Source organism: Triturus cristatus, chromosome 10 (genome assembly GCF_964204655.1).
Source record: "Triturus cristatus chromosome 10, aTriCri1.1, whole genome shotgun sequence".
NCBI classification, from domain to species: domain Eukaryota; kingdom Metazoa; phylum Chordata; class Amphibia; order Caudata; family Salamandridae; genus Triturus; species Triturus cristatus.
The window spans coordinates 330,382,843-330,409,988 of record NC_140593.1 but is presented as its reverse complement, the minus strand read 5'-3'; the positions used below and the strand labels follow the sequence as shown (position 1 = coordinate 330,409,988).

At 46.0% G+C, this 27,146-nt stretch overlaps 1 protein-coding gene across 2 annotated transcripts in view; it reads right to left on the bottom strand.

The window, feature by feature from the left end:
- Positions 1–1,029: 1,029 nt before the first annotated feature.
- LOC146789405 (protein QNR-71-like) overlaps positions 1,030–27,146 on the bottom strand; it is an 81,772-nt gene continuing 55,655 nt past the window's right edge. The window contains exons 7-11 of one of the 2 annotated variants that reach the window (XM_085631529.1): positions 24,927–25,055; positions 2,775–2,874; positions 1,769–1,977; positions 1,443–1,533; positions 1,030–1,356 (exon numbers count right to left, since the gene is read on the bottom strand). In XM_085631529.1, coding sequence (XP_085487655.1) covers positions 1,206–1,356; positions 1,443–1,533; positions 1,769–1,977; positions 2,775–2,874; positions 24,927–25,055 — 680 coding nt within the window. In that variant the 3' untranslated portion in view covers positions 1,030–1,205. The remainder of the gene's footprint in view (positions 1,357–1,442; positions 1,534–1,768; positions 1,978–2,774; positions 2,875–24,926; positions 25,056–27,146) is intronic. The other variant, XM_085631530.1, reaches the window with a different exon arrangement.

Genomic DNA, 27,146 nt, shown 5'->3' with positions numbered 1-27,146 from the left:
AAGCGACAGGCAGCTTCGGCAACAGTGGAGGTTTGAAGTCTTTTTTCTGGGACTAAACTACTTCCACCATCCTCTTGGTTCTCAGGTCCATGGACTTCTTTACTCCCCGATTACAACTACATTGCAAGAGTTCAAAATCAATGGAATGCTCATCTATGGTCGTAATTGCAAACACCACCCCCCCCCCCCCCCCCTTTAATATCAGAATTACGTTTTTATCAAGGGGAGTCTCTTAGCACGCTGCACGTCATACACAAGTCCATTATCATGCACTTCAAGCCCGCCGATTGGGCTTAGACTGCTCACAGCTGCATCCTGGCACTTGTTATCCCATCATTCTTAATAAGCGTTCCCTACCACTGTAAAGCAGAAAATGTAACTGCTTGATTCTAACAGGCTTCCTCCACCCATTAGTGGAGGAACTATGACCCCCCCCCCCCCCCCAGCTCCCTCCCCCTGCTAGACCTGCACGTCACGAGTGCCTCCAAAACCAGGCAGAAGAGCCTTCAAGGGAGGTAGAGAATCCCACTGCCTTGCAAAAGGCCTGGTGAGCAGCAGATAACGGGTACAGATGGTTCTCAGGGACTCCGGGTCGGCTAGGTTTACACAAAGTGGCAGGTTTCCAATGGAGCACACCTCCAGGCTTGCATGTAATGCACAAAAGGAATCAACGACAAAGGATTAGACAGGCCAGTTTTAAAAAAAGCCGCCTTCAACCACGAGGTAGCTGCCACTATTCCTTTGGTCACCATCACGGAAGCAAAGGAGACGTACACTAAATAGTTAACGTGAAGACTTTAGGGTCGTCACCACTTGACATTAGTGTTACTGCAGATCGAAGGCTCATATTGGTTCTAAAACCATTTATGCTCAGTTACAGGGGGGCCATCGACTTCCTGGCGACAGTTTGAGGCACAGTTCCCACACCATAAGGAAACGCACTTGCAACAAATAACTTTTCTACTGCGGTTCAGGCAATACCCATTTCCACTAGAGACACAAATTTAAGATAAAAAAATAAATCACCAAGACTTTAAGAAAATGTTTTACTTTGAACATTAGGTTATCAGAGCACCAATTAAGGGCATTCAGTAGTGCAAGTGCTATAGATGCAGGCTTGTTAAGCAGCTTTCGTGCTAAGCTTTAATTACAGTGCTTCAGTCTGTCCCTCGGTGTGCTGCAAGGGCAGAATGTCTCCAGGTCCTTTAAATGATTCCATCTTTGCCCTTCAGCAGGGGGCGGTTCTCGTTCTTCCGGTTTATGAAGACAGCCTTCATATTGCTGAAATAAACGCCAAGGCCCTCGCCGGACGCGTGGTCGCCAGCACTTTCAATGGGCTTGTATTGTTTGTATCGCCTGCAAGTAGAAAGGCACTCTTAATGCCACAAATCACCCAGAAACCGCATTCCTAAACACTATGAACATGGACAAGCAACACTTACTTGATCAGTAGGACAGCTACTACTACAACCAGAATAACCAAGACGCTTAGAGACAGGAGAGCAGCCGCCGCTGTCCGTGGGCTTCCAGACCCTGAGACAATTACAGTAGAAATGAGTTTAATGGAGCAGTCACCCCTCTATTCCACTCCATACTATTCACTAGTGAGGTAACCACCGAGAATTAATCAAGGAGGCAAAGCCCTCTAAACCCCCCCCCCCCCACAACCCCCACACCCCCTTTTATATCTGCACCTTGCATCACATGGAGTCCCAGCCACTGCCGCCCTCACTAGTCCAGAACACAATATGTTATCTGGAGCACTCACCTTCCTGCACAGACACCATTATACCCCCAAGGACCAGGCTCGCATCATCACTTAAGGTAAAGTTCACGCAGTAGGTTCCAGGTGTGCTGAATGACCGACGCAGAGTCAGCAGACACTCATCGGTGGTGGGGGCTACCTGGTCACATACTGTTCCCTGAGGCACCATGCACGTGGAGTCCGAAATGACAGTGCAGGCATCCTTGGGAATGCTGAAAAACAAAAGCAAAAATTAAGTATTTGCAATGCAATAGGTCTCACCTTTGCGAGAGTCTAAGCTATTGGCATTGTAAATGACAATGCCTTTTATTAATCTGTTTTGCTAATTAACACAAAGAAAAAGATTTGGCATTTACAATGCTAATAGCTCAAACTCTCGCAAAGGTGAGACCTATTCAAAGAAGCGACCGCCATTATCCTGGGCTGCTCTGAAAGTGAAGGCGCGCATGGTGCGCTGAATGTTGACAGAAAGCAGGTCATGCCTGCAGTAGGAGAAACTCATTAAAGAAAATAGTGCTTACAGACTAAAAGAGACATACCGTGTAACAACTGGAGTAAAAAGGCCAGTCCTCATGGGAGGTTACCAATGAAGACGAGGCAGTACTAAGGAGAGACTAAGAAGCTTGTTAAGTAATCAGAAGCCAGCATTTACGAAGGGAAATGAAACAAGTCAATGACAAATATGGGTGGAGTGGGCAGGGCTTCAATTTCATACTCCAATACAGCATGCTGCAGAGCAGCGCATGCTCGCTGCCCAGGCTGGACCTAAAACCACCCTGAATTATAAGTGCTCACTATGGATGCCTATGTTCTCCATACTTATGAATGAGGAAACGCACATCATGATAAACACATGCAGTTGCTGTCAAGTCACTCCATCAGCAACCAAAAAGTTCCCTACACGGGTCAGACTGCCAGCCCAAGCATGTAACCAGTCTCCTGCCCGGGGCAGAGGTGGCACGGTTAAGGGACAGACCTTTGCCCAGAGCTGCTATGACTCAGTACTTACCTGCCTTGGCAGCGTACAATGAAGTCAATATCGGCGTCAACCAGTGCTGTGGCCACCTCCGCTCCGGTGCTTTGAAGGATATTCATTTCCAGAATTCCCTCTAAACAGAAACAAGACAGTCTCATGAACAGACACAATGGGCAGCACTACCTAGCATCAAGCTCGAGCACTCTCTCCAAGGCCAAAGACCAAAAAGGAAACCAGATCAAACTTCATTCCCAACTCTAGAACATGAATTGATCTATGCAGACCAAACAAATTGACGTTTTAGACAAGCAAGGAGTTTAAGCTTGGAGGTAACTAGATTTAACTCTGTTTCAGAATCTGCAAACTGTAAAGTAAGCTCGTGGTGGTCAAGAATGAGGAATTCGTTTTATGATGCAATGAACGTGTTAGAGGAACACCTAACATTTGTTAGGGCAGCCACTTTATTTCCCAAGGCCCCCCTACATCTCTATATTAATCCCATCATAAAGCCACACATTAGCACAGGCACAGTAGTAGCAAGAAAGAAGCAGGTTTGAGTAAAACTTAAACCCATGCGATTTTTCCCAGCAGGGTGTGCATGTTGGACCAGGCCGTCTCCTAGTGTAAGCTATGATGCAACACACAAAGCTTAGTCTGGAATAAAAGTCGAGCCCCTTTCTTCGAAGTTGCTGTGCCCATCTGTACACCTGAAGAGCACAGGTGCAACAGAAGCACCTGGGCATTGCGTTTTCTACGCGGAGCAAAGGCTTGTACAGAATCCCAGCACCCGTGAAGGCAAGCCTGCAGATGCCTAAACAAGGCGTGCTGTGCACTTTAATGCAAGCCACAATTTGAGGGGAAGTGACGATGGTAAGGTTAGTGTCTTTTGCTGACCAGAGGGAGGTTCATCTCAGGTTGCATTTCTGATGGAACCCCTTTATCCCCTCCCCCCCACCTCAATGAGATTTACTACTCAGTGGATTTTGGTATGACAATGCCCAGTACAAGTACACTGCCAGGTCTTCACCACCGGCCTAGCTGTGTCCACGTTAATGTGTGGGCATCAGGGATAAAAACTAACACCCATTTCACTCATGTCTCACTTTAATATTCTGTGGTATAGGATACTTCTATCGTAGTGCCCAAGCTTCACCAAGGTCTGAAATGAGATCTTCATTCAAGTTTCCCTTTAATCTTAACCACTGCCTGTCGTGTCCTAAGGGCATCAATAAGGACAGACACGAAGGGTTCTATTCAGGACACTTTATTCTCAAGTCCTTACACCAGCATAGCCCTACACTCGACTGCCCTGGCTATCCCCTTTCTCCGCCCCTTCCTGTCCCAGGCCATACCTTCCTTCCTCCACCCACTCTGCTCCGCCCACACCAGCTACTAGACCACCTCATCTCTACATCTCCCCCTTTGTTAGCAAGAAATGAGTCACCAAGAGTTACATTTCTTCAATCAGCCGCTTGGGCTGGCGGATTGTTTGTCGTGGTCTGAGTGTGCGGCCTTCAGGCACTGCAGCGGTGTCGGCGCCGGATATCTGTCCCAGGTGGCCATCACCGTCGCTCTGTGCTTCGAACTGTCGAGTTCCTGACAATGTCACTCGCGACTCAAGTGTCTCTTGTAGGCCCGGGCTGCACTTCTGAAAGTGGGACACATTTCTTGTTACACGCCTGTTGTCTGACTCCGCTGTCAGCATGGTACCTCTTTGTCGGGTGACCGTTAGAGGTTCCGCTCTGAACCTGCTATCCGTCTTCTTGCACTGCTCCTGCTTGACGACCACGCAGTCTCCCTCGTGGAATGAGAGGGACCGAGCACGTCTTCTGCCATCCGCGTATGCCTTCATGCTTTCTTTGCGAGCTTTGTCGGTGGCTTCCACTTCCCGATGGATGCGGCTGGGCGAAATGGGTCGTAGTGCCCCCTACCAGGTGGGTATCCGTGTCCGGACTGGGCGTCCCAGCATGAGTGTGGCCGGGCATTTGCCGGTGGTAGCATGCGGTGTCGTCCGATAGGCTCGGAGCACATCATTGAGGGCTGCTTGCGGGTCTCTCTTGTCTAGAGCAGCCTGTTGGAATGTCTTTTTGAGAGTGGCCATGAATCTTTCCGCGGTGCCGTTGGCCTGCGGCCATAGTGGTGTTATCCGTCGGTGTCGCACATTCATGGGCGTCAGGAAGTCACTGAACTCCCGGCCATTGAAAGGGGGCCCATTGTCTGTTTTCACCTCAGCGGGTATGCCCCATGCTGCAAAGACTTCATCCAGGATGGTAAGCGTGGCAGCCGCGTTGGTGGATGGGACGAACCGGGCGATGGGAAACCGCGAATATTCATCTATTATGACTAACACGTACTTGCCCGACGGCATGGGGCCGTGGAAATCCATGGCTAGTTCTTGCCATACTCCTGGTGGCAGGGGCGTCATCTGAAGTGGTGCTGGCGGGTCTCCTTGCCTTACCACTAGACACTGCAGACAGTCTTTCAGAGTGTTCTCTACCATCTTGTCAAGGAAGGGGAACCAGACACGTTCACGAAGTGCTCTTTTCGTCGTGACTACTCCTCGATGGCTTTCGTGTGCCAGGTTGACGACTCCCTGTCTCAGTTGCTGGGGTATTACAATTCGGTTGTCCCGTGACAGTAGGCCATCGGGCGTGACAGATAGTTCTTCGCACACATTCCGGAACGCTTGCCACTCCTGACGCTTTGTGCTGTCACCCCTCCCGTCCTCCGGCTCTTCGTGCCGCCACCTGTTGGTTCGGACCCTTCGGATCACCTGTTGTAGCATGGTGTCTTGCTGGGTGGCGTCCAGGATGGCCTCTAGGGGGACTGCAGGCGGTCGCGCGTGGTCCACCACAAAGTGGATATATTCGTCTGCCATGGACGGTGTGAGTCGCTGCGAGTCTTCCGGGTGGCGCGACATGTAGTCGGCCGGGTTGGCAGCCTTCCCTGGCTTGTGCACGATTGTGAACGTGTATTCCTGCAGACGGAGTCCCCACCTCTCGATGCGTGGTGGCATTTTGGACCGGGGGTTGCCATAGATTGTGACGAGCGCCTGGTGGTCTGTTACCATGGTGAAATGCTTCCTGTAGATGAACACGTGAAAGTGCTCACACGCCCACACGACCGCAAGGCTCTCCTTTTCCGGTTGGGAGTAGGCCTTCTCCGTGTCGGAGAGGCTCCGGCTGGCGTGCGCCACAATGTGGCGGTGGTCCGTGTCCTTGTCATATTGAGCCAGGATGGCTCCCAGCCCGACGGGGCTCGCGTCCACTGTTATTTCGGTCTTGCGATCCGGGCTGAAATAGGCCAGGCTTTCCACTGTGCCCACAGCTTTCTTTATGTCCTGGAATGCTTGCTCGCATTCAGGGGTCCACTCAAATGCCTGCCCCTGTTTGGTGAGAGTGCGAAGTGGGTGACTGATGGTGGCATAGTCCTTAATATATCTTGAGCAGTAACTCGCCATGCCGAGGAACGACCGCACGTCACTGACGTCAAGTGGACTCTTGGTGCTGTTCAGAGTACTCACTTTGTCAGGGTCTGGTTGCATTCCGGCTCCTGAAAAGATGTGGCCAAAGAATTTCAGTTGCGACTGATGGAACTCGCATTTCTCCCTGTTGAGTGTGAGGTTGGCTTCCAGTAGAGCATGACAGACCCTGTCTAAGGCCGTGTCGTGGATTTGGAGTGTTGCCCCGTAGACGAGAATGTCATCGCTGTAGTTCAGCGTATTTGGGATGTGATGTATCGTTTGCCGGATGGCTTCTTGGAATATTTCCGCGGCTGATGAAATGCCAAAGTTCAGTCTCTTGTATCTGAACAACCCCAGATGTGTTGCAAACGTCGTGATATAGCGGGAACTCTCGTGTAGTTCCAGCTGATGGTAGCCTTTGTTTAAGTCCAGCTTGGAAAACACCCTCGCCCCATTGAGGGCGGCGATCATGTCACTTAAGTGGGGTCCCGGATGACGCTCTCTCTCAATGGCGGTATTGGGCATTCTCATGTCCACACAGAGTCGTACTTTCCCTGGTGTTCCTTTCTTCGGTACTATCACGACTGGAGAAACCCACGGTGTGGCGCCCTCTGTCCGTTCGATGATGTCGGCGTCCAGCAGATCCTGCAGCTCCTCCTCCACCGCTTGCTGGAGGTGGAACGGTACCTTCCGCGGGTGTTGGGCAACCGGGCGGACCTGGTCATTTATGTGGAGGCGGATCTGGCCCCTGTTCATTTTTCCGAGTCCGGAGAACAGCCTCGGGAACTTGTGAATGGTGTCATTGTCACTGGTGACGCGGTACAGGATTTCCACCAACTTCAGCCGTTCAGCAGTCGGGAGACTGAGGAGACAGTCAGCTTCCGGTCCCTCGATGACGTGAATTACAGCCGGAATAGATGTTGTTTGATGCCTCAGTGTCGTGGAAAACTTCCCAAGGCAAGGGAGTGGCTTCCTGGACATCCAGGTGTAGACACGCACATGTGCGGGATTGAGCCGAGGTCGAGGGTTCATCTTTTTGTATTCCGTCACTGGGATGTAGTTGAGGGATGCGCCACTGTCCATCACGAACTTCGTAGGATGCGTGCCAACGCTGATGTCCAGCCGAGGGTATTTTTTTAGTTGGTCTGGATCGGCGATCATGTTGGCATATTCAACGGAGTACTCATGTTCACTTGAAAGTGATTCGGAGTCTCTGGATGGTGACCTTCTAGACCACCGTGAGGACCGCGACTCCCTGCTGGACTGAGAGGACTTGGAGGAGGACTTCCGGCGGTCTCGTACCGCACGCGCGTGATGGCGGCGCGTCTCGCCTCTTGGTGACCTCGTGGAGGCTTTTTCCTTCTCCCGGCGGTAGTCCCCGCACATTGTCTCAAAATGATTGTTGCGACCACACTTGTGGCATTTCTGTCCCAGGGCCGGGCACGCCCCGATGTGTGGGAAGTCGTATCCACAACGGTAGCATCTTCTCAACGGCGCCTTCTTCCCATAGTCTTGACGCCGGCTTCTCTTCCCCGAGTCAGGCCGCCGATGGCCAGAGCGACGGGGGTGTCTCGATGGCGGCCGTGCTTGTCGTTCCCGTTCTTTCGACCCCCGGCGAGGGCGGTCGGTGCGCACTTGACACACTGCCTCCTTGCGATCCACGCGTCCTGCCTCCATGGTCTTGGCTTGTTCTTCCGTCTGATCATGGAGCCTTGTGATCTCTTCTATTTCATCCAATGTTTGGCTCTTTTTTAGTAGCTTCCTGCGTAGCGTCTGACTGGCAACCGTCGATCACCCGCAGGCGTATGGCGTCGTCCGTCGAGAACTTGTCGAATTCACAGTGACGCGCCAGTCGCCGCAGCCTTGTGATGTATGAGCCCATGACCTCATCCTTTTCTTGTCGCGCTCTTTGGAACACGTAACGTTCGTAATCTACGTTCTTCTTGTGCACAAACTTCCGATCCAGTGCTGCACGCACGTTTGCATACGTTCCCGCGTCTGCGGCAGGAAGTTCCTTTATCATCTTGCTGATGTCCTTGCCCACGAGGTTCCGAAGTGCGATCATTTGATCTTCATCCCCTATCACCTTCGAGCCCTTGATGTAGTCCTCAAAGTCCTCAATCCACTCTTCCCAGCGAGGGCCCATGCTGCTCCCAACCACGAGCGCTAAGGGTTCTGGGGGGCGCAGGTGCGACAGCCCCATGATGATCGGCTTCGCATCCTGGCGCGCTGGAGACTGAGCAGGGGATCCGTGGTTCGACATCGTGGTGCACGTGCGATGTGCGCAGCGTCGGCGCAAAGCAGGCCCAGGGAATCCTACGTGGAATCTTGCAAGCTATATTCAGGTATGTTCCTCGTTTCCTTTTTTTTTTTTTTTTTGTTGTATTAGCCTGTGCTTGTTTAAATTTCAGCTTTGCCTGACTTCAAAATGGCCGCCCGGGTCTACTTGTATGGGGCGTCTGGAAATCCGCCTGACTTCAAGATGGCCGCCGGCTGAATAACGCGCGTAGATACCACACGTGGTGCCGGGCTCTCACTCCATTCATTTCAGGACTGCGCGCTGCTCAGGCGGCCCCTCTCATCATCCGCTTCACTCACTGTTCGGCAGCAGGTAGGCGGGCGGGGTCTCTTCGCGCTCACTGCTCCAGTCTGCCTCGGGGGACGCGCGCGTCAGCGTCGTCGCTTCCCTTCCTGCCGTTCCTGGTGCCGGCTTCTCCTCAGGCAGGGCGCGCCTCGCGATCCTGTTCTTTTCTGTTGCGGGGCTTTCACACGCTTCGGGTGTGTCGCGAGTGGCGGCGCTTCCGCTGGTTTTCTTGACCAGCCCTTCACCGGACTCGCTAGTGTGCTGATGTTCCGGGGAGAGCAGCTAGCTCGATCCCACCCTCGTCGCCAGCTGTCGTGTCCTAAGGGCATCAATAAGGACAGACACGAAGGGTTCTATTCAGGACACTTTATTCTCAAGTCCTTACACCAGCATAGCCCTACACTCGACTGCCCTGGCTATCCCCTTTCTCCGCCCCTTCCTGTCCCAGGCCATACCTTCCTTCCTCCACCCCCTCTGCTCCGCCCACACCAGCTACTAGACCACCTCATCTCTACACTGCCTTCCAGTAGAATGTGCAAGCATGTACAGTACCCAAACTGTACCACCGCAATGTCACCCATCTGTACTTCAGATTGGCAGGTAGAATTATTTTGGAACAGGTTTTACATGTATAATAAGGGGTTAGTCTCTACATCTCCAGAAAACAAGTTGTGCCTAAAGACAGTTTAGAGTTCACACTCTATTCTAAATAGGATAAAAATATTGGAAATGGCGCAACTAATTACGCCAAAATGGGGTAGAAAATTACGGAGGGCAAATTTGTGACATCAAAGGCTGCATAACTTGTAACACATTTAAAATAGTCTAACAGCAAAAGGTTGATAATACTGAACCGGCAGCATTAGTATCAGTGTCGACTCTTGCCAATTTTCTATCTGAAGTTTATAAACACGCCGAACATTTGATTTACCCTCCATGTCCTGGCAGGCGTCTCAACATAGCAAGACAAACATGGACAATGAATTCAGATATGAAAGGCTGCATACCACAATCTGAGGTAAAATTAGCAAGAAGGAAAACACGCCAAATCCAACTTCAGTGAACTCAAAACAGGGACTAGTGACATGGCAATCAAGAGGTGGTAATGAGGCAAAGAAATGCTTTCAGTGGTTGTTCGTAGCCTGCCTTTGCCAAGGAGTCAATATATACTTGGGGCACTAGGCACCCTCTCCTTCAGAACTCTAATCCAAGGTGAATACAGACCCTTCGCATTCTGTTTATCAAAGAAAACAGTGGTTTGGGTGGCTAATGTTGATAACTTTGATTTATAAATTTTAGTTTCCAACAGACCAATAAACTAAGACTAGGCTTTAGTTGCTCTGCTGGAGCGGGTTATGCAAAATTTTGTATACCCACCCCATTTTGCATGTCATCTTATTAATTAGATTAATTATAATTGTACTAATGGTTTGGCGTGATGGGGAGAATAACTAACCAACCTCATTAATGACCGAAATACACGTGGGATTTGCATCTGCATGGCCTAATTAATGACGAATTAAATTCCGTACGCATACTAATGTTGCATGATATAGGTTGCTTTAGTAGTGGTGTAATTGTGATTCGTGCTTTATTCTGCAAGTATAAATCGCATTGAGAGTTGCTTTTGCTAGGTAAATACATACACATATGGGTATTAGCGAGGGAATAACATTTTAATAGTAATTTCTATGTATTAATTAGGTTTGTGTTTCTTTGCTTAAGTTGTCCATTTTGGCCTGCCAAAAGATGGCTGACTTTGGTGCCTAACCCAACTGCCAACGCTGATGAAGGCTTGGATGAAGTGCGCCTGCGCTGATAACAGATACACAGTGGCCTGGACCTGACCCCAGATGAACATGTACCTTTCAAGGACAGTCTGGGACGCCATCCAAATATTCCAAACAAACACTTGTGTGAACCGGAACTGACAAGGGTCATAACCCAAAAGACACTTTGTGAGAAACCAAAAGGATGATCCCTGATATCAGCGAACTCGGATGCCCAAACTTTGATACATTCTGATATTGATTTTACTATAAATGATAGAGAGGTGTTGAGCGCGCTTTTCGATTTCCTGATATGCTGACAGAGGAGGGCGACACTGCAGGACAGCTGTTAGCCTAAATCTGATGGACTGAATTAATGCCCAAATTCCTGATGAACTTAACCTGCTAAATTGATGGGCATAGAATTGCGAGACTACCAGATTTGACATAGACGACTTTAGCCAGAATAGGTAAATATGAATGGCAACTTGATCAAATGAAGTGTGTGATCTTTTAGTCCGTGGCAGTAGGGAGGGATTTAGCATTCCGCGCTGCATCAGTTTTTCTGGTAGCAGTATGATGGTTAGTTATTGTTTGGTTTAGTGAATGCTTGTACATTGGTTATTGATTTATGTACTAACACTATGTTGAGTTATATGTTTTTTGCACGGCTTCTGGGATGTAGGAAGTCAGAAGTTTGTAACGGTTCCGTAGTAGAGCAGAGGTAAGCGCTGCTCTCGGGAAAGACGGAATTGTTGTTGCCCTGTAGGTACACAGGGGAAACGTGTGACAATTGAAGTTGCACGGCGCATTGTCTGGGTTCGATTCGGTGACATCGTCGTGTGTTGCCATTAGAGACATTTTCTGTGTGAGAAATGTGTATGAGAGCGAAGGTTACCGGTGAAATTCTGATCTAAGGTACCAGGGATCCAACTGGCATTCCGATAACGCTTATCACTGGAAAGGTAATAGGTACTCTCTGAGCTTGTTAGAAGGACAAAGGAGAGGTAAGCACTGCTTTGTTAACGTATGTCATAATTCTGTAGTAGAACAGACTGTTCGCTGTTCTCGGGAAAGACAGGATTGTGTGAGAATGTACTACATTTTCTTGTGTGAACGAGTGTGAATGCAAAGGCATTTGGGTTGATTGTGAAACTCTAGATTTATTTCTCAGGAGCATTGGGTCTCCAACTACGCGTCTTAAATACTAGAGAAACAATTAGCTAATGCTTGTTAGAAGGGTGAAGTAGAGGGATGTGCTACTTTATCAACGGAAGTAATGATTCTGTAGTAGGGCAGAGGTAAGCGCTGCTCCCGGGAAAGACGGAATTCGTGAGAAAGGTCATTTGCTGTTCTTTGGTTAGCGAAGCGGACAATGGAGATGTTTCTATGTTACTAACAGAAGTATAGAAATCGAAAACTAACTTACTGAGCGGATTTGTAAAGGAGGGGTAGACAGGAGCAGGAGCTGCCGCCAGAACGACCACGCTGGGATTGGACAGTCGGTCAGAACTGTGAAACGCCCCGGAATTGTGCGTTAGTGTACGCCACGCTAGGATTGGAGAAGAAACCGGGTGACGTAGACGCTCCTTTATTGGTACGTTATTGTGAGTCGCACTAGAATGAGGACTGTGACAGTGACGTGGACGCTCTGAATAGGTGCACGAGTGTGAAGTCGCGCTGTGATTGGATAGATTAGCGGTACAGTTGTAAAGAGGGACTAGCGTTGCGCTAAAGACAAGAAAATGCATTACGACCCTCCAGAGACGGAGAAGACCTGGTTAGGGAGAATTAAGAATTGGTTTAAGAAAGACAACCAGTCAAGACTAGGGAAGGACAGTTACTTCCTCCACCGAAAACCCCTGCATCCTTTAGGATTGCGAAATATGGGCATCATACTTGTATTTGGTTGGATAACTGGGTGAGATACACCAAGGACGACGGAGTATTGCTTTTCCAGAGCATGGTTCATTTAATTTGGCTGTTTTAAGAAACTTGAGGGAAAGGATGACGAATTTAGAACCAAAACCTAGACCGACACAATTTGAGGCTTTGACAGAATGGGAAGACGAAATGCATGAACGAGAAAGACAAAGAAGTGGTAGAGGATATAGGTACAGGTTTGGAAGACCATACAGACATGAAACGCATAGTGACCGAATGAAAAGATGGCGAGATGCGAGCATGACTGAAGGTGTGTTCCCTGTAAGAACTGTAGGAGAGAATGAAAGTGGAAAGTGTGCGGAAAAAGGCATAATTTGGAGTCGAGAGGGTATGGAGCGAATGAGTCTGAGGAGGATGTTCTTGATATGTTTGATAAAAATCCACTACCGTATAGATCAGAACAGGAAATGTTAACTCCAAGTGACCCAATGAGAGAAAGAGTGCGAATTATAAAATCGGAACCAGAATCCCTAAGCTCGAGTAAAGACAGTGGTACCGGGGAAGTAGAAAGGAGATCGGAAGGAACAGATGGAGTAAATTCCGTAGAATTAGCAAAAACCACTTTGGAATGGACAGAAAATAAGAGAATTGACCAAGAATATAGAAGCAGTAACTGTTCCAGTAACGATAGGTCCAGTTATGCCCATTTTTGAAAAACATAAGGACAGTGAGCATTGTTTGACTGTCCCTTACAGAAATAGTAACCCTGTAGAACCACCAAGAGTGAGACAGAATGAGAATCCATGGAGGCAAACTAAGTGTAATGGAACCAAATTTTACAAATAATCAATTTCTAGATCAGAATTGTGCAGAGAGACGCATGACAATGATAGAGACAGTGTCAGAAACACAAAATGATTTTGGACACGGAAGTGTAGAAAAACCAGTAGGGCCAACAGACGAGTTAAGTGAATGGTTAAGAAGCTTGCAGAAGAAAGAATCCCAATCAGTTGATGTGGCGAAGCTACGAATGGTATTGGAAGAGTTAATTGTAGGGACTATGCAGACAGAAAAATTGAAAACCTATCAGGATGAAGAATTATTATTTTTGTGCAAAAGTGCAACCTGGAGAGCGAAAAACTTGCATGAAAGGTTAGAAGTAGCAAAAGAAATTGGAATAGATATTGAAAAGGTAAAGGCCTTACAGAAACCTTATCAAGTAGAATTAACTGAAAAGGACATTGAGAACATGAACACCACAGGACGAATAGGTCAAATTAAGGACAATCATTTTGCTGTGAAAATGGGGACACGTGGATGAATGGAGAAGCAGGTGGTACAGAAAACGAGATGATGCCTCAGATAAGACATTTTCAGCCTTTGCTGTGAGAGAAAGAGAAAGTAGTGACAGAGTGCCTTATGAGAGAGATTCCAGGAGGAGGATATGTACATGTTCCATGGACAAGACAGGATATTTTGTCATTTACGAATGACTTTCCTCGACTACACGAAAAGCCCGTCGAGTGGTACAGACAGGTAGACAGATTTGTAAAATTGTCAAAGGTATTATGGATGGATTTGAATAGTCGGTTTGACATAATAGTACCAGCAGACCTATGGTCAGAGTGTAAATTAATGATAAATTGGCCAACCAAGGAATATCCAAGGGATCCTAAAACAGGAGCACCAGACCCCGAGGTAATAAAGTATGAGCAGGTTATGGTATTTATGAAAAATAAAGTGCCCCCTAAAGAAACACTGGGTAAAAATTGATCGAACACCAGCAAAGTAAAGAGTCAGTACATGCGTACTATGAGAGGCTAATGCAAGCTTTTAAGCAGTTTAGCGGAGACGAGAATCTGAGTGAATAGGATTGGAGTCATTTTGTATACAGATTTGTATATGGTTTACGACCAGAAATTGGTGATATGATTAAACAGCATGCGGTAGATTGGCAAAACAAGAAAATAGATGAAGTATTGAGACATGCTAAATACTTCAGTGATGAAATTGAAGCAAAACAGCGAAAGTTAAAGGAGAAGGCAATGTGGGCACAGGTAAAGGTAGCGGAGACAGGAAGCACAATTGGTGGAACAAGCAGGGACCAAGCCAAAATTTTATAATGGGAAGTACAAAGGGAACATTGAAGAAGCTAAAAAGAAATTCCGTGTCATGATTGCGGCAGGATAGGGCACTGGAAATCCGAGTGTAAGTTGTCCTCCGAGTACTAACAATGAAAATCCATCATTGAACCCACAGGTGCAGCATGAGGTGAGTGGTCAACTGCAGCAAGTTGTTCCCCCACAGAATCAGGTGCCAAAGCTGCCTTTTCCACAGAGCAGAAACACACAAGTATAGTAGTGAATCGGGATTCTACAATGAAGAACAGGTAAATAAACTGCCACGCGCTAGCGCTGTCTCGCAGTATTGGCTGCAACGTGATGAGTGACACAGAAGAGAGCCATTGACGGTGCCGAAGGGAGGACGGTGCCGAAGGGAGGAAGAAGAGTGCGTACTTGGCGCAACTCTAGAAGTAGACCAGACAGGACCTTTTGTAGATGGGAGGGTTAATGATGAAAATATTGCTTTCCTAGTGGATACTGGTGCTACTCGATCAACTGTTCGATCAGCTGATGTTAAGAATCTTCCTCTGTCGGATGAAACGATCCAAGTAGTTGGTGTGTCCAACAGGCATATTAAGACATCTTACAGAACCAGTGAAAGTCAGCATAGGGAAATTCAGAAATGCACCGATTTGGTGTGTGACACCAGTCCTGTGAATTTATTAGGTAGGGACCTGTTGTGCAAAATGAATTGCACTATATTTTGTACTCCGGATGGATTAGCTTTTGAAACGCCAGATGATGTATTGTATAAGATGACCCTAGCTAACAGAGAAAGTGAAGTTACTGAAACATATGCTGTATTCAACCCTGATGAATTACCAAAAGAACTGAGAAAATCTGTAAAGGTTGAAGTTTGGGATTTCACTGGAGAAGAAATGTAGATCCAGTCAATAACTGTAAAAGGAGTAACATATCCGAATGTTCCACAGTACAGATTGACACCTGAAATAATTGAAGGTGTAACTCCTGTGATCGAGAAAATGATCAGACAAGGGATCTTGTGAGAAATAATGAGTAGTCCATGTAATTAACTGATAATGGGACTGAAAAAGCCTAATGGGAAATGCAGGATAGTGCAAGATTTGAGAAAGGTGAACAAAATTGTGGTATCATGTTGTCCCATTGTACCAAATCCATCAGTGATTTTATATCAGATTCCCCATGATGCAGAATGGTACACAGTAATTGATCTGTGTCATGCTTTCTTTTCCATCCCATTGCACCATGAGAGTCAGACAATGTTTGCATTTCATTTTGGTGAGCGTATTTTGGCATGGTGCCAAATCCCACAAGGGTATACAGAGAGCCCCTCAATATTCAATCAGTTGTTAAAGAGGTCTTTGGAGAGTCTAGCATGCCAGAAAATTATGTACTAGTGCAATATATTGACGACCTTTTGGTGGCGTCAAACACGTGAAGCCTGTGAGGTAGATACAATAGCCTTACTGAATCATTTGGCAAATGGAGGACTTTAAGTGTTACCTGCAAAACTACAGTTTTGCAAGAAGGAAGTGCAGTATCTGGGACACAACATTGAGAAAGGATTAAGGACAATAACCATAGACAGAATCAGAATAATAAAAGGAATGAGAGCTCCCATGACTCAAAGAGAAGTAAGAATGTTTTTGGGAATGGTCGGGTACTGCAGTCAGTGGATAGGGAACTTCTCCTTGATTGCAAAGCCTTTGGTGCGATTGACGAGAAGTGATGTAAAAGACCCCCTTGAATTAAGCAAAGAAGAATTGGCAGCATTTAGACAATGGAGGTTGTGTGAAGCACCTGCATTAGGCTTGCCCGACTATGAAAAAGAATTGGAGTTGTATTGCAGTGAGAGAAATGGATGTGCACTGTGTTGAACCAGAAACATGGAACATTTAGAAGACCAATTGTATATTTTCATCAATGCTAGATCCAGTAGCTGTAGGTTTACCTGGATGTCTGAAAGCAGTGGCTGCAACATGTCGAAGTTTGGAGCAGAGTGAAGGAATTGTGATGGGATATCCATTGAAAGTGTTTGTACCCCATGATGTAGCAATTCTGTTGACAAGAAGTCGTACTCAGTATATGACACACAGTCGGCTGACTAAGTATGAAAAGGTCATATTGGGTGCAACTGATGTGAGTCTTGCAAGAAGTGTGAATGTGAATCCAGCAACATTGTTGCCTGATAATGAGATCGTGGAGGTAAGAGATTAAGTGGATCATGATTTCTGTACCAAACCACGACCAGATATAAAAGATGTACCTTTGACTGAAAGTGATTGTGATGTTCGTTGATGGGTCATGTTTGAGAACGGATGAAGGAGTGCTAAGTGCAGCGTATGCAGTATGTACAGTCGCAGCAGTAATTGAAGCCTCATATTTGAAAGGAGTGAAATCAGCCCAGGTAGCTGAACTTGTGGCTTTGACTAGAGCATGCAAGATTGGGAAGAGTGTGAGTGTGACTGTGATAACTGACAGCCAGTATGGCTTTGGAGTCGTCCATGACTTCGGCCAACTATTGTATTGTATGTGGATTTGTAGAGCGCGGTTGTTGCCCCAAGGGCGCCCAAGCGCTAGGTGTGCAGATGTGATCGTTAAGGAGGTGATCGGGATCAGGGAGACTGTGTGAACAACAAGGTCTTCAGTGGTTTACGAAATGAGAGCAGGTCAGGGTCAGAGCGAAGTTGCAGAGGGAGAGAGTTCCATAGCTTGGGGCATTTAGGGAGAACATCCTTCCTCCGGCTCTGGTTCTTTTAACTTTGGGCACTGAGGCTAGAAAAGCCCCCGTAGATCGGAGATTCCTGCTAGGATGGTAGTGGGTAACTAGATTGCCACCAATTGCTGGGCTCGTGTTCCAGAAGGCTTGGTGGGAGATGCATAATGCCTTAAATGCAAATCTCTGCTTCACCGGAAGCCAATGCAATCTTTTTAATCCGAGCCTGACTGACTGTCTGCGTGGGATCTGTAGCAGGGTTCTGGCTGCACAGTTCTGCACCACTTGAAGCTTCCGCAAGGTCGATTCGGGGGCACCCAAATAAAGGGCGTTGTTGAAGTCTAGCCGGGACTGTATCAGTCCCTGTATTGCTACTTGTTTAGCTTCCATCGGCAGGAGGGGCAGGACTTTCCTCAGTGTTCTAAGTAAGCCAAAACATGTGGCAGACAGCTTGGTGGCTTGGGTAGTGAACGAGAGTTGTCTAACCACACTCCCAAGCTTTTTACACTTTCCTTAGGGATTGGTGGAGGGCCTAGACAGGACGGCCAGAGGAAGATGAAAGACACTGGAGATGTTGGACCCAAGAGCATAAGCTCCGTTTTATCTCCGTTGAGCTTTAAGGAGGAGGCTGTCATCCATTCCTTAACATCCTCTAGGCATTTCATGAGGCCTGCTGAGGTGTGCCTGTTACCCTCCTGCGCCAGAGACACCACTAGCTGGGTATCGTCTGCGTATGATATGATCTTAATACCGAACGGTTGGACGACCCCAGCCAGTGGTTTCATATATATATGTGGCACCCCGCAGCTCAGTGGTTTGCTAGCTGACACTGTCACCATCGAAGATCTGCAATGTTCTGTTGCTCAAGAAGGAATTGAGCCACCTAAGTGCATTGCCTGTTATTCCAATCTTCGATAGACGGTTCAGCAAAGTGGAGTAGCTGACCGTGTCGAAGGCCGCACTTAGGTCGAGGAGGATAACTGCCACTGAACCACCTTGGTCCAGTATCCTCCGTGACTCTTCGGTAACCGTTAACAGTGCGGTTTCGGTTCCGTGCCTAGGTCTAAACCCTGTCTGGGAAGCATCCAGTAACAAGTGGTTCTCAAGAAATTTTATTAGCTGGATGTTTATGTGTTGCTCAAGGATTTTGCTTGCCCAAGGGAGCAGTGAGATTGGGCGGTAATTGGCGTGGTCTTCAGGGTCTAGATTGGGCTTTTTAAGCAAGGCCCGCACCATGGCTCTCTTCCATACTGTGGGCACAGTGCAGGATGAAATGGCGGAGTTTAACAGATCCAGTACCACGGGTAGGGTAGCCTGGCTAGCCTGCATCATGACATCCGGTGGTGCTGGGTCGAGTGGGGAGCCAGATTTGACTTGCCAGGCCAAATGATTAAGGGTTTCCAGATCTAAGGGGAGAAACTGTTCGAGGGTAGGCTGGTCTGGGAGAGTTATATGTTTCAGTGGTACCTGGACAGCTGTTCTTGAAGTTATGTCTACTGTCGGAAAAGAGGATCTTGGTGACCTTATTATGGAAAAAATCCGCTAGCTCATTACACTGTGCTGGTGTTTTTGCCAAGGGTGGGGCTGAGTTATTCACTTTTGTCAGGCTTTTTACTAAGTGGAAGATTTCCTTTGGTTTGGATTTGGCTTCCATGATTTTAGCTGAAAAATAAGCGGCTTGAGCCGTCCTAATCTCGTCTTTATAAGCCTTGATTGCCTCTTTGTATTGGGACTCTCAGGTAGAAAGTCTAGGCGCCATGCTCTCTCATGTTTCCTACATAAGCGTTTTTTTGCTCTTAGGATGTCTGGCTACAAAGGTTTCCTGACCTCGAGTGGAACTCCCATTAAGAATGCAGAAGTGGTTGGAAAGTTCCTTGAGGCGATATAGCTGCCTAAACAATTGGCTGTTGTAAAGTGTGCTGCACATAGTCAAGGTGGTGATTACATTGCCACCGGGAACAGGTAGGCCGATGACATGGCGCAGTATAGTGCACAAAATCAGAATTCGGTCAAATCGGGCTAAGGAAAGAGAAATGTCTTCTTGCTCATTTATGTTCACTAACATTGTGGGAAATTGGGAAGAGGTAAAACAATTGCAGGATGAGGCAGGAGATGAGGAAATGAGACAGTGGGTAAAAGCAGGATGTGCCCCAAGGGAAAATGATCATGTGTGGGTCTATCGAGATGGCAGACCAGTTGTGCCTGATAGCATGATGTCTACCATGGCACAGATGTATCATGGCCAGGAACATATTGGACGGGATGCTATGATCAGGCCATTTAAACAGACCTGGTACAATGCAAAACTCAGACTTGTGGCAGAAAGTCTTTGTCAGAGATGCTTAATATGTCAGCAGTACAATCCTGGCAGGAAGACAGTAGTGAGTCTGGGAATAGGTCGAGAAGGAGGGCCTTTCACCAGAATGCAAGTAGATTTCATTGAGATGCCTCCCTGTAACAGATTGAGGTATGTTTTGGTAGTGGTCTGCCTTTTCTCCAGATGGGTGGAAGCATTCCCAACAAGAAGAAATGGTGAGAATTGAATCAGACCAAGGAGGACATTTTCATAATGAAATTGTAGGATTAGTTTGTGAAGCATTGAATGTACAACAAAAACTACATTGTGCCTACCGACCAGAGGCTTCTGGTGTGGTCGAACAGATGAATGGTACTATCAAAAATAGAATAGGGATAAGGTGTTTGGCCACAGGTATGAAATGGCCTGATGCCTTGCCTCTAGTACTCATGACAATTAGGGCCATTTCAGACAGAACCACAGGATTGAGTCCTCATGAAATAATCATGGGACGTGCAATGAGGCATGTGTTTTTACCAGTCAACAAGCTGATGACAATTTGATGACATGGTGTTGGAATACTGTAAAGGCCTGGCTGACGCAGTTCATTCTGTGTTTCATCAGGTTGGACCAGATGCCACCACACTTGAAAAGAAGCAAGCCCATGATCTGAGCCCAGGTGATTGGGTAAGGATAAAAGTCAACAGAAGAAGAAATAGTCTGGTTCCAAGGTGGGGAAAACCACGACAAGTCATGTTGACCACGACAACAGCTGTGAAGTGTGCTGGACTGAAAAACTGGATCCATGCCAGTCATACATTGAGAATTCCAAATCCAGTGGACAGCACAGGAAAAGAATACTTTGATGAATCAGAATCAAGCACTGAGTCAGATGACGAAGGGTCAAAGACACGAGGAAACTCTGAAGGGGGGAGGGGGGGGGGGGGGAACAGAACAAAGATCAGCTTTAATCTCCAGAAGTAGCTCTCGGAGAAGAAGATTGCAGATTTCCGAATCTAGTGATTCTGGAAACTAGCAAGAAGCGCAGGGTTCCAAGAAGGAACACAGGAAGAAAAGAGGAAAGAGTATTAAAGACGCAACAAAAGAAATAGTGAAAAAGTACCAAATGAGAGACGGAGAGAAATTCCACCTGAAGTAACAAATCAAAGTGAACAAGGGACAGGTACAGAGAGAGGGACAGATTTCTGGGGAAGACCCCCCGAGGAGGTGTAGGGAACTGCAACATCCAGTTAGGTGAAGGGACAAGTAGCCAGCAGGAAGATTGCGTGCCGGAGACCCGAGGAGGGACAGAAGTAGGGAAAACTAAACATGTGGTGGAAGAAGAAGTTGCTGAAAAGACAAAGCAAGTTGAGACAGTCTGAAGAGAGTAAAAATGAAATACCTGAAGGTCGAGTTCTAAGAAAGAGCTTGGAGGAATGAAAAGAATGACAAAGGAAGTAAAGTAAAAAGAGTTGCAAGAGATGATGTTTGGCCCAATAAAATAAGGAAACTGAGATACACACTGACACGAGGGAATTCACCAAGAGCTGAACAGGTGAATGAAGTGACAAGTCAAGAAAAATCAAAAGACGACGAATTAACTGAAAACAAAGAGTAGAAGAACAAGGAAACCTAACCAGAAGTACAAGTCACCAGAATGGACGTATGTGGCTCTGCCTGAACAGGGAGAAGAGGCAGATAGTCAAGGAAATCCAGGGGAGGCTGTACTGAAAGTGGTTGAGGATGAAATGGAATCGGAAAGCGAGAGTTCTTGTCCGACATTGGAGAAGAAGAAATGGAAGTTCAGGAAAATCCATATTTGGAAGACGAGAGGAGAGTGGAGAACGATGAGATGCCAAACTGAATAAGTTAAGAAAACTATTGATGAAGAAAACATGGAATTAAAAATAGTGACTGGTAGAACCAAATGGGTGTTAGAACCTTAGGTTAGAAAAACTAGTTGTGAAGTGAAAGAGGCGAAGTCAAAAGACAAGGTCCATTTTAATAAAAAGGCCAACATAGAAAGTAGTAAAGGTAGATGTACATTCAGGAAGAGATGGTGTAAAATGTGTTGTTGTACAGGATTATTAATGCTTTTATGGAGCATCCTTGCTCTTGTCATTTCCTTTAAGGCTACTGTAGACACTTTAGATGGACATAGTGAGAATAAAACTAATATAGGGAAGATTCCAAAAGTAGTTCCGACTAGAATAGATAAAAATTTGCATAAAGACAGGTCAATAACAGATTTTTCTAATGTGTTTTCAAAATTATTGTATGAATATGTAAAGACAATGGACGTACGGGACTGCTACGTATGTATGCAGTTACCTGCATCTGTTTGAGGGAGTGACATCACCTTCCAGCAACGTATGGTATAACATGTAGTGTGATATCTAGTTTGTTTTATGAGATCAAATATTTCAGATGTAGATAACATTTTTGCACAAGTGCCTTCTTATAACAAATTGAACAAAGTAAAGCCTGCTAAGGTATTAGGTGAATTCTTTTTGGAAACTAATGAACAACATTAGAGTACTTTTTTATAAACAATTTAACATGCAATTTGAAGGAGGAAAAGACATTCCTAGACATGGTTGAGGAAAGATTGAAAATGCAAAGGAAAGCAGCAGAAGGGAAAGTGGAGAAAACAATCTGGGATATAGAGAAAGAAAAACATTTGAAAGGAGAAGCTAGTCCAACTATAGCTTTAGATTGGCCTCAGAAAGGGAAATTTTGCATTCGAAGGAATCAAACGGCACATGATAATTATTTTCTAGGTAATAGTGAGTGCCATGATACATAACGTCAATGGGTGGGTGGGGATTCAAAGGTGGAAGAGATCCAGTCTTTCCTGGATTATATTTGATTTGTGGGAACAGGGCATATTATAGTTTGCCAGACCATTGGTATGGCACATGTTACGTAGGCCTGGTCTTTCCAAAAATCTTTCATATGGATAGAGGAGAATATGGTGTACATCGCTTAAGTAATCATTTAGCTAGGACCAAGAGAATCTTGGGCAGAAATTGTAGGTGATATTTCAGGCATTGATACCAGCAGTGGGAATAACTGAATGCAAACAATTAGAAAATTGTCAACAGTAGTGGATCGCTTGTCAACAAGCACCGCTGGAGGATTTTTATTGGTTAATACTGAAATGGTTGCCATGCGTGCTATGGTAATGCAAAATCGACTTGCCCTTAATCTTTTATTGGCAAAAGAGGGTGGAGTCTGTGGAATGCTGAAAGTTCAACATTGTTGTACTTACATTCCAGACGAAAGCAAAGATCTGAAAACTTATATTAAGAATATTACTGAATTGCATGATGAACTTGCACCACCGGAGGTTGAAAGTGATTGGGATAGAATGGGAAAGAAAATAGCTGCTATTAAGAATTTTAGTAAAAATAGGTAGTACACTTCTAGGTAAAATATTGTTTCCATTAACATGTGTAATCTGCATAGTTTTAATGATAAGATTATGTTGTATGTGCTGTATAAACAAGAAAAATAATAAAAGAATAAAAAGAAAATTCAAAAAGAAAAGATAAGAAACAAGAAAGAGAAATTGAAGAAATAGAATTGGAGGAGTGGAAGGAGTGCATGTATGAATCAGTAAAAAGAGAAGACATAGGTGAAACTGAATTATGATTAAGAGGAAGAAAACATTTTAAAGATTCCGTAAAGACGGAACAACATTTTTGGGTGGTGTGGTGATAAAATCAACAAAGGGGGGATTGCTGGAGCGGGTTATGCAAAATTTTGTATACCCACCCCATTTTGCATGTCATCTTATTAATTAGATTAATTAATTATAATTGTACTAATGGTTTGGAGTGATGCGAGAATAACTAACCAACCTCATTAATGACCGAAATACACATGGGATTTGCATCTGCATGGCCTAATTAATGACGTGAATTAAATTCCGTACGCATACTAAAGATAAATAGAATGTTGCATGATATATGTTGCTTTAGTGGTGTAATTGTGATTCGTGCTTTATTCTGTAAGTATAAATCGCATGGAGTGTTGCTTTTGCTAGATAAATACATACACATATGGGTATTAGCGAGGGAATAACATTATAATAATCATTTCTATGTATTAATTAAGTTTGTGTTTCTTTGCTTAAGTTGTCCATTTTGGCCTGCCAAAAGATGGCTGACTTTGGTGCCTAACCCGACTACCAACGCTGAACAAGGCTTGGGTGAAGTGCGCCTGCGCTGATAACAGATACAGTGGCCTGGACCTGACCCCAGATGAACATGTACCTTTCAAGGACAGTCTGAGACACCGTCCAAATATTCCAAACCAAGACTGTTGTGTGAACCGAAACTGACAAGGGTCATAACCCAAAAGACACTTCGTGAGAAACCAAAAGGATGATCCGATTGTCCAATCAGCGAACTCGGATGCCCCTAACTTTGATACATTCGGATATTGATTTTACTATAAATGATAGAATAGAGGTGTTTAGCGCGCTTTTCAATTTCCTGATGATATGCTGACGGAGAGGACGGTGACACTGCAGGACAGCTGATGGACTGAATTAATGCCCAAATTCCTGATGAACTTAACCTGCTAAGTTGATGGGCATAGAATTGAGAGACTACCAGATTTGACATAGAGGACGACTTTAGCCAGAATAGGTAAATATGAATGGCAGCTTGATTAAATGAATGATTTAATCTGCAATATGAATATAAATTTGGATTTGAACATCTACAGAAATGAGTCGGGTTGTTTATTCATTGAAGCGTGTAAATGTAAAGGTTAATTAGAGAATTAGGATTTCACTAAAACTACAACTAACAGATCCGTCCCGGTTAGGAGGATAATACCAAATGTGGAATATAGGGCCGAATGGGTATGAGAAGGGTTTGTAGGTTTATTGCTCATTAGGGTAAAGTGGTATCTTCCTCCCTCATTATTCAGCGTTTGGAAGGATAGTCGCCTCTCGCACGGACTAATGGTAAGTGTGCGTTGGTGTTATGGGCCCCACCAGCGAATATATAGATAGTGTGCGAGATCTTTTAGTCCGTGGCAGTAGGGAGGGATTTAGCATTCCGCGCTGCAACAGCTACATTTCTGCTTTTTCCTGCTAAAGTTAAAGAAATTAAAGTACAGTACACTTTCAAGACTGTTTCTTCCCAAGGTGCTAGAATGGCCCATTTAAGAGTCCATTTTATATTCTATAGCCAATGAAAGACTAGTGACTCCTTAGGGCGCTCTACAAGGTCCTCTTGTGGCACTATACCGGCCATATGTAAACTTATCTTCGAGTAATACTCATAATTGCAGAAGCATGCACCACCTACAGTCTCAAAGTGCAACCATTACCCACAAAGTCTAGAAGCCATACCTACAATGGTGATGTTGCCGGTATAATACCCATATCTGTAGAGGACGCATTCAGCAGTAGGAGTTGAAGGGCTGGAGGTTTCAGCTCGTGGAGGCACCACTCTCTCTGGGTTCTCCACTTCAAAGAGATCTAAAATAAAGAGAAAGAGCGTGCGACCGTCACAGACACGTGCGGCTCTTCCATAGGAAGCGTGCATTAACAAAATCTCCAAATATCTCCTGTATTGAGATCTGCACGTTCAATAGGAAATCGTTGCAAAACCACCATCCAAAGTGCAAGGAAAGCAAGCCCAACAAAAAGTACTCAACACCTGAATTCTAAGTATAAGCGAATACACATTTTAATGAGCGTTACCCTTCCAAGGGGGTTCGGTTTATTCCCAAGTGGTTACCCAAGAACAGCCACTCCCACCATCCGAGCCTCACCCACAGGTAGGCCTCAGTACAGGATAGCACAGCACTTTATAAACATGTGCTCAGTCCACTTTGACTTAAAGGACAGATCATGCCCTCTTGTAATTACTTCTAGAACATAAAACAATTTTTTATGAATGCACTTATGCCCAATGATACGTAGTCATTGCCCCTGAACTGTATCCGTGTGGCATTTAACATTTCACAATTCTAGATAGCCGAGGGATGCCAGTCAGCCGGAGCACCAGGTGAGCAGCCCATTTAAGGTTGGATGCCATAAGAGCAGTATCAGCTGTGTGGACCCAGCAATGGCAATACAGAGAAACAAATCTCTGGTGCAACACAACGGTAGGTTATCAACAAATGTCAAATGCCAATTATACTGCCTGAAGAAAGTACAATAGACAACCCAGCACCCACGAGTTCAATGCCTCGCTCCTATGTCACCCCTATGATACAGGTGGGGCTTCTTTGAAGCTGGAAACTAACATGACCAATGACACCAATAGGTAAGCTAGGCACTCGTTAGAGAATTCACTACACAGCATGTATAACAGCACCTACTGTTGGCAATGTAGTCACAGGGTATACACTACTGTGCCTCAAAATGTTACAAGTACCAGTTTGTACATATTTCAAATCTTGGTCTTTAGTGTAATGCTTGGCTATACATTGCACTGAGGTATACTAATGCCATAAGGAGACAGGCTTCAAGACACTTTGCAGAACAGTTGCATTTACATCACACAGGCGAATTCGGGTAGGATTTTTTTTCTGGGTCATTCCTGAGAAACTGCTCATAAATCAAAAACACCCTTCCGTGAGGCCTGTTCACATTTATTGCCCAGTGGTTTGCTCTTCCCATCACACCAGGCGTAGGAGAATTAAGGGGGCTCATCTACCAAAGGTGTAATCAAGGGCAAATGGGACTAAGCTGCCCCAGTGCAGTATCCTTCCTCATTCAGGAATCACAACGGGTCAGGAGGTGCTGGACAAGGACTCCATTTCAAACCCTGGTGAGGAGGCTTGTGGGACAAGGGAAAGATAAGGCATTTTGCACAAATTGAAAAAGGGTCATTAAAAGATGATCAGCCTAATTAACTGCTGAGCAAGGTGTACAAAAGTGACAAAGTCAGGAGCCCAGTAAGTTTAAAAGGAAAGATGTGCGGTGGGCTACAGACCTCCGACTTACTATCCTACTATATGGCCTCCCACCTGCTGGTTTCAAGCGAGTGGTGGTACGGGGGGGGGGGGGGGGGGGGGGGGGTGTCAGGACGAACCAGCCTACGCCCTTGAACGGAGTCTTGGGGAGGGGGGGGGGGGGGGGGGCTTGAATCTCTACACACGATTCTGCATTCTGCGCAGATACGCAATTCCCTGCCGCCGGCGACCCAGGTGGTTTTGCAGATTTGGAGACAGGCCTTGAGATAGATGGGTGGTGGAACACTGACATGGAACCCCCCCCCCCCCCCCCCATCTCCTCATGATGAATCCTGAAGTCCTTTCAAGACCTACAGAACGATTTCCAAATGCCGAAAAAACAATTTTACAAATATCTCCAATTCAGTCACGCCCTATCTCCTAGCCTGGAGGGTTTGGAGTCTCTGGACAAATTTAGTCCGGTAGAGGCAAAGGTATTTATGGGGGACCTTCAAGGCCACAAGATCTAAAATTTACCAATCCCTAGTTAGTTACTCACTGCTCCGACATTGCAGAAGCTTAGGGAGACCTGGGAAGGAGACGTTGGTTCACTGGACGAGGAAGACTAGACAGAGGCCTTTGCCTCTCCATGGGGGGCTGCCATATC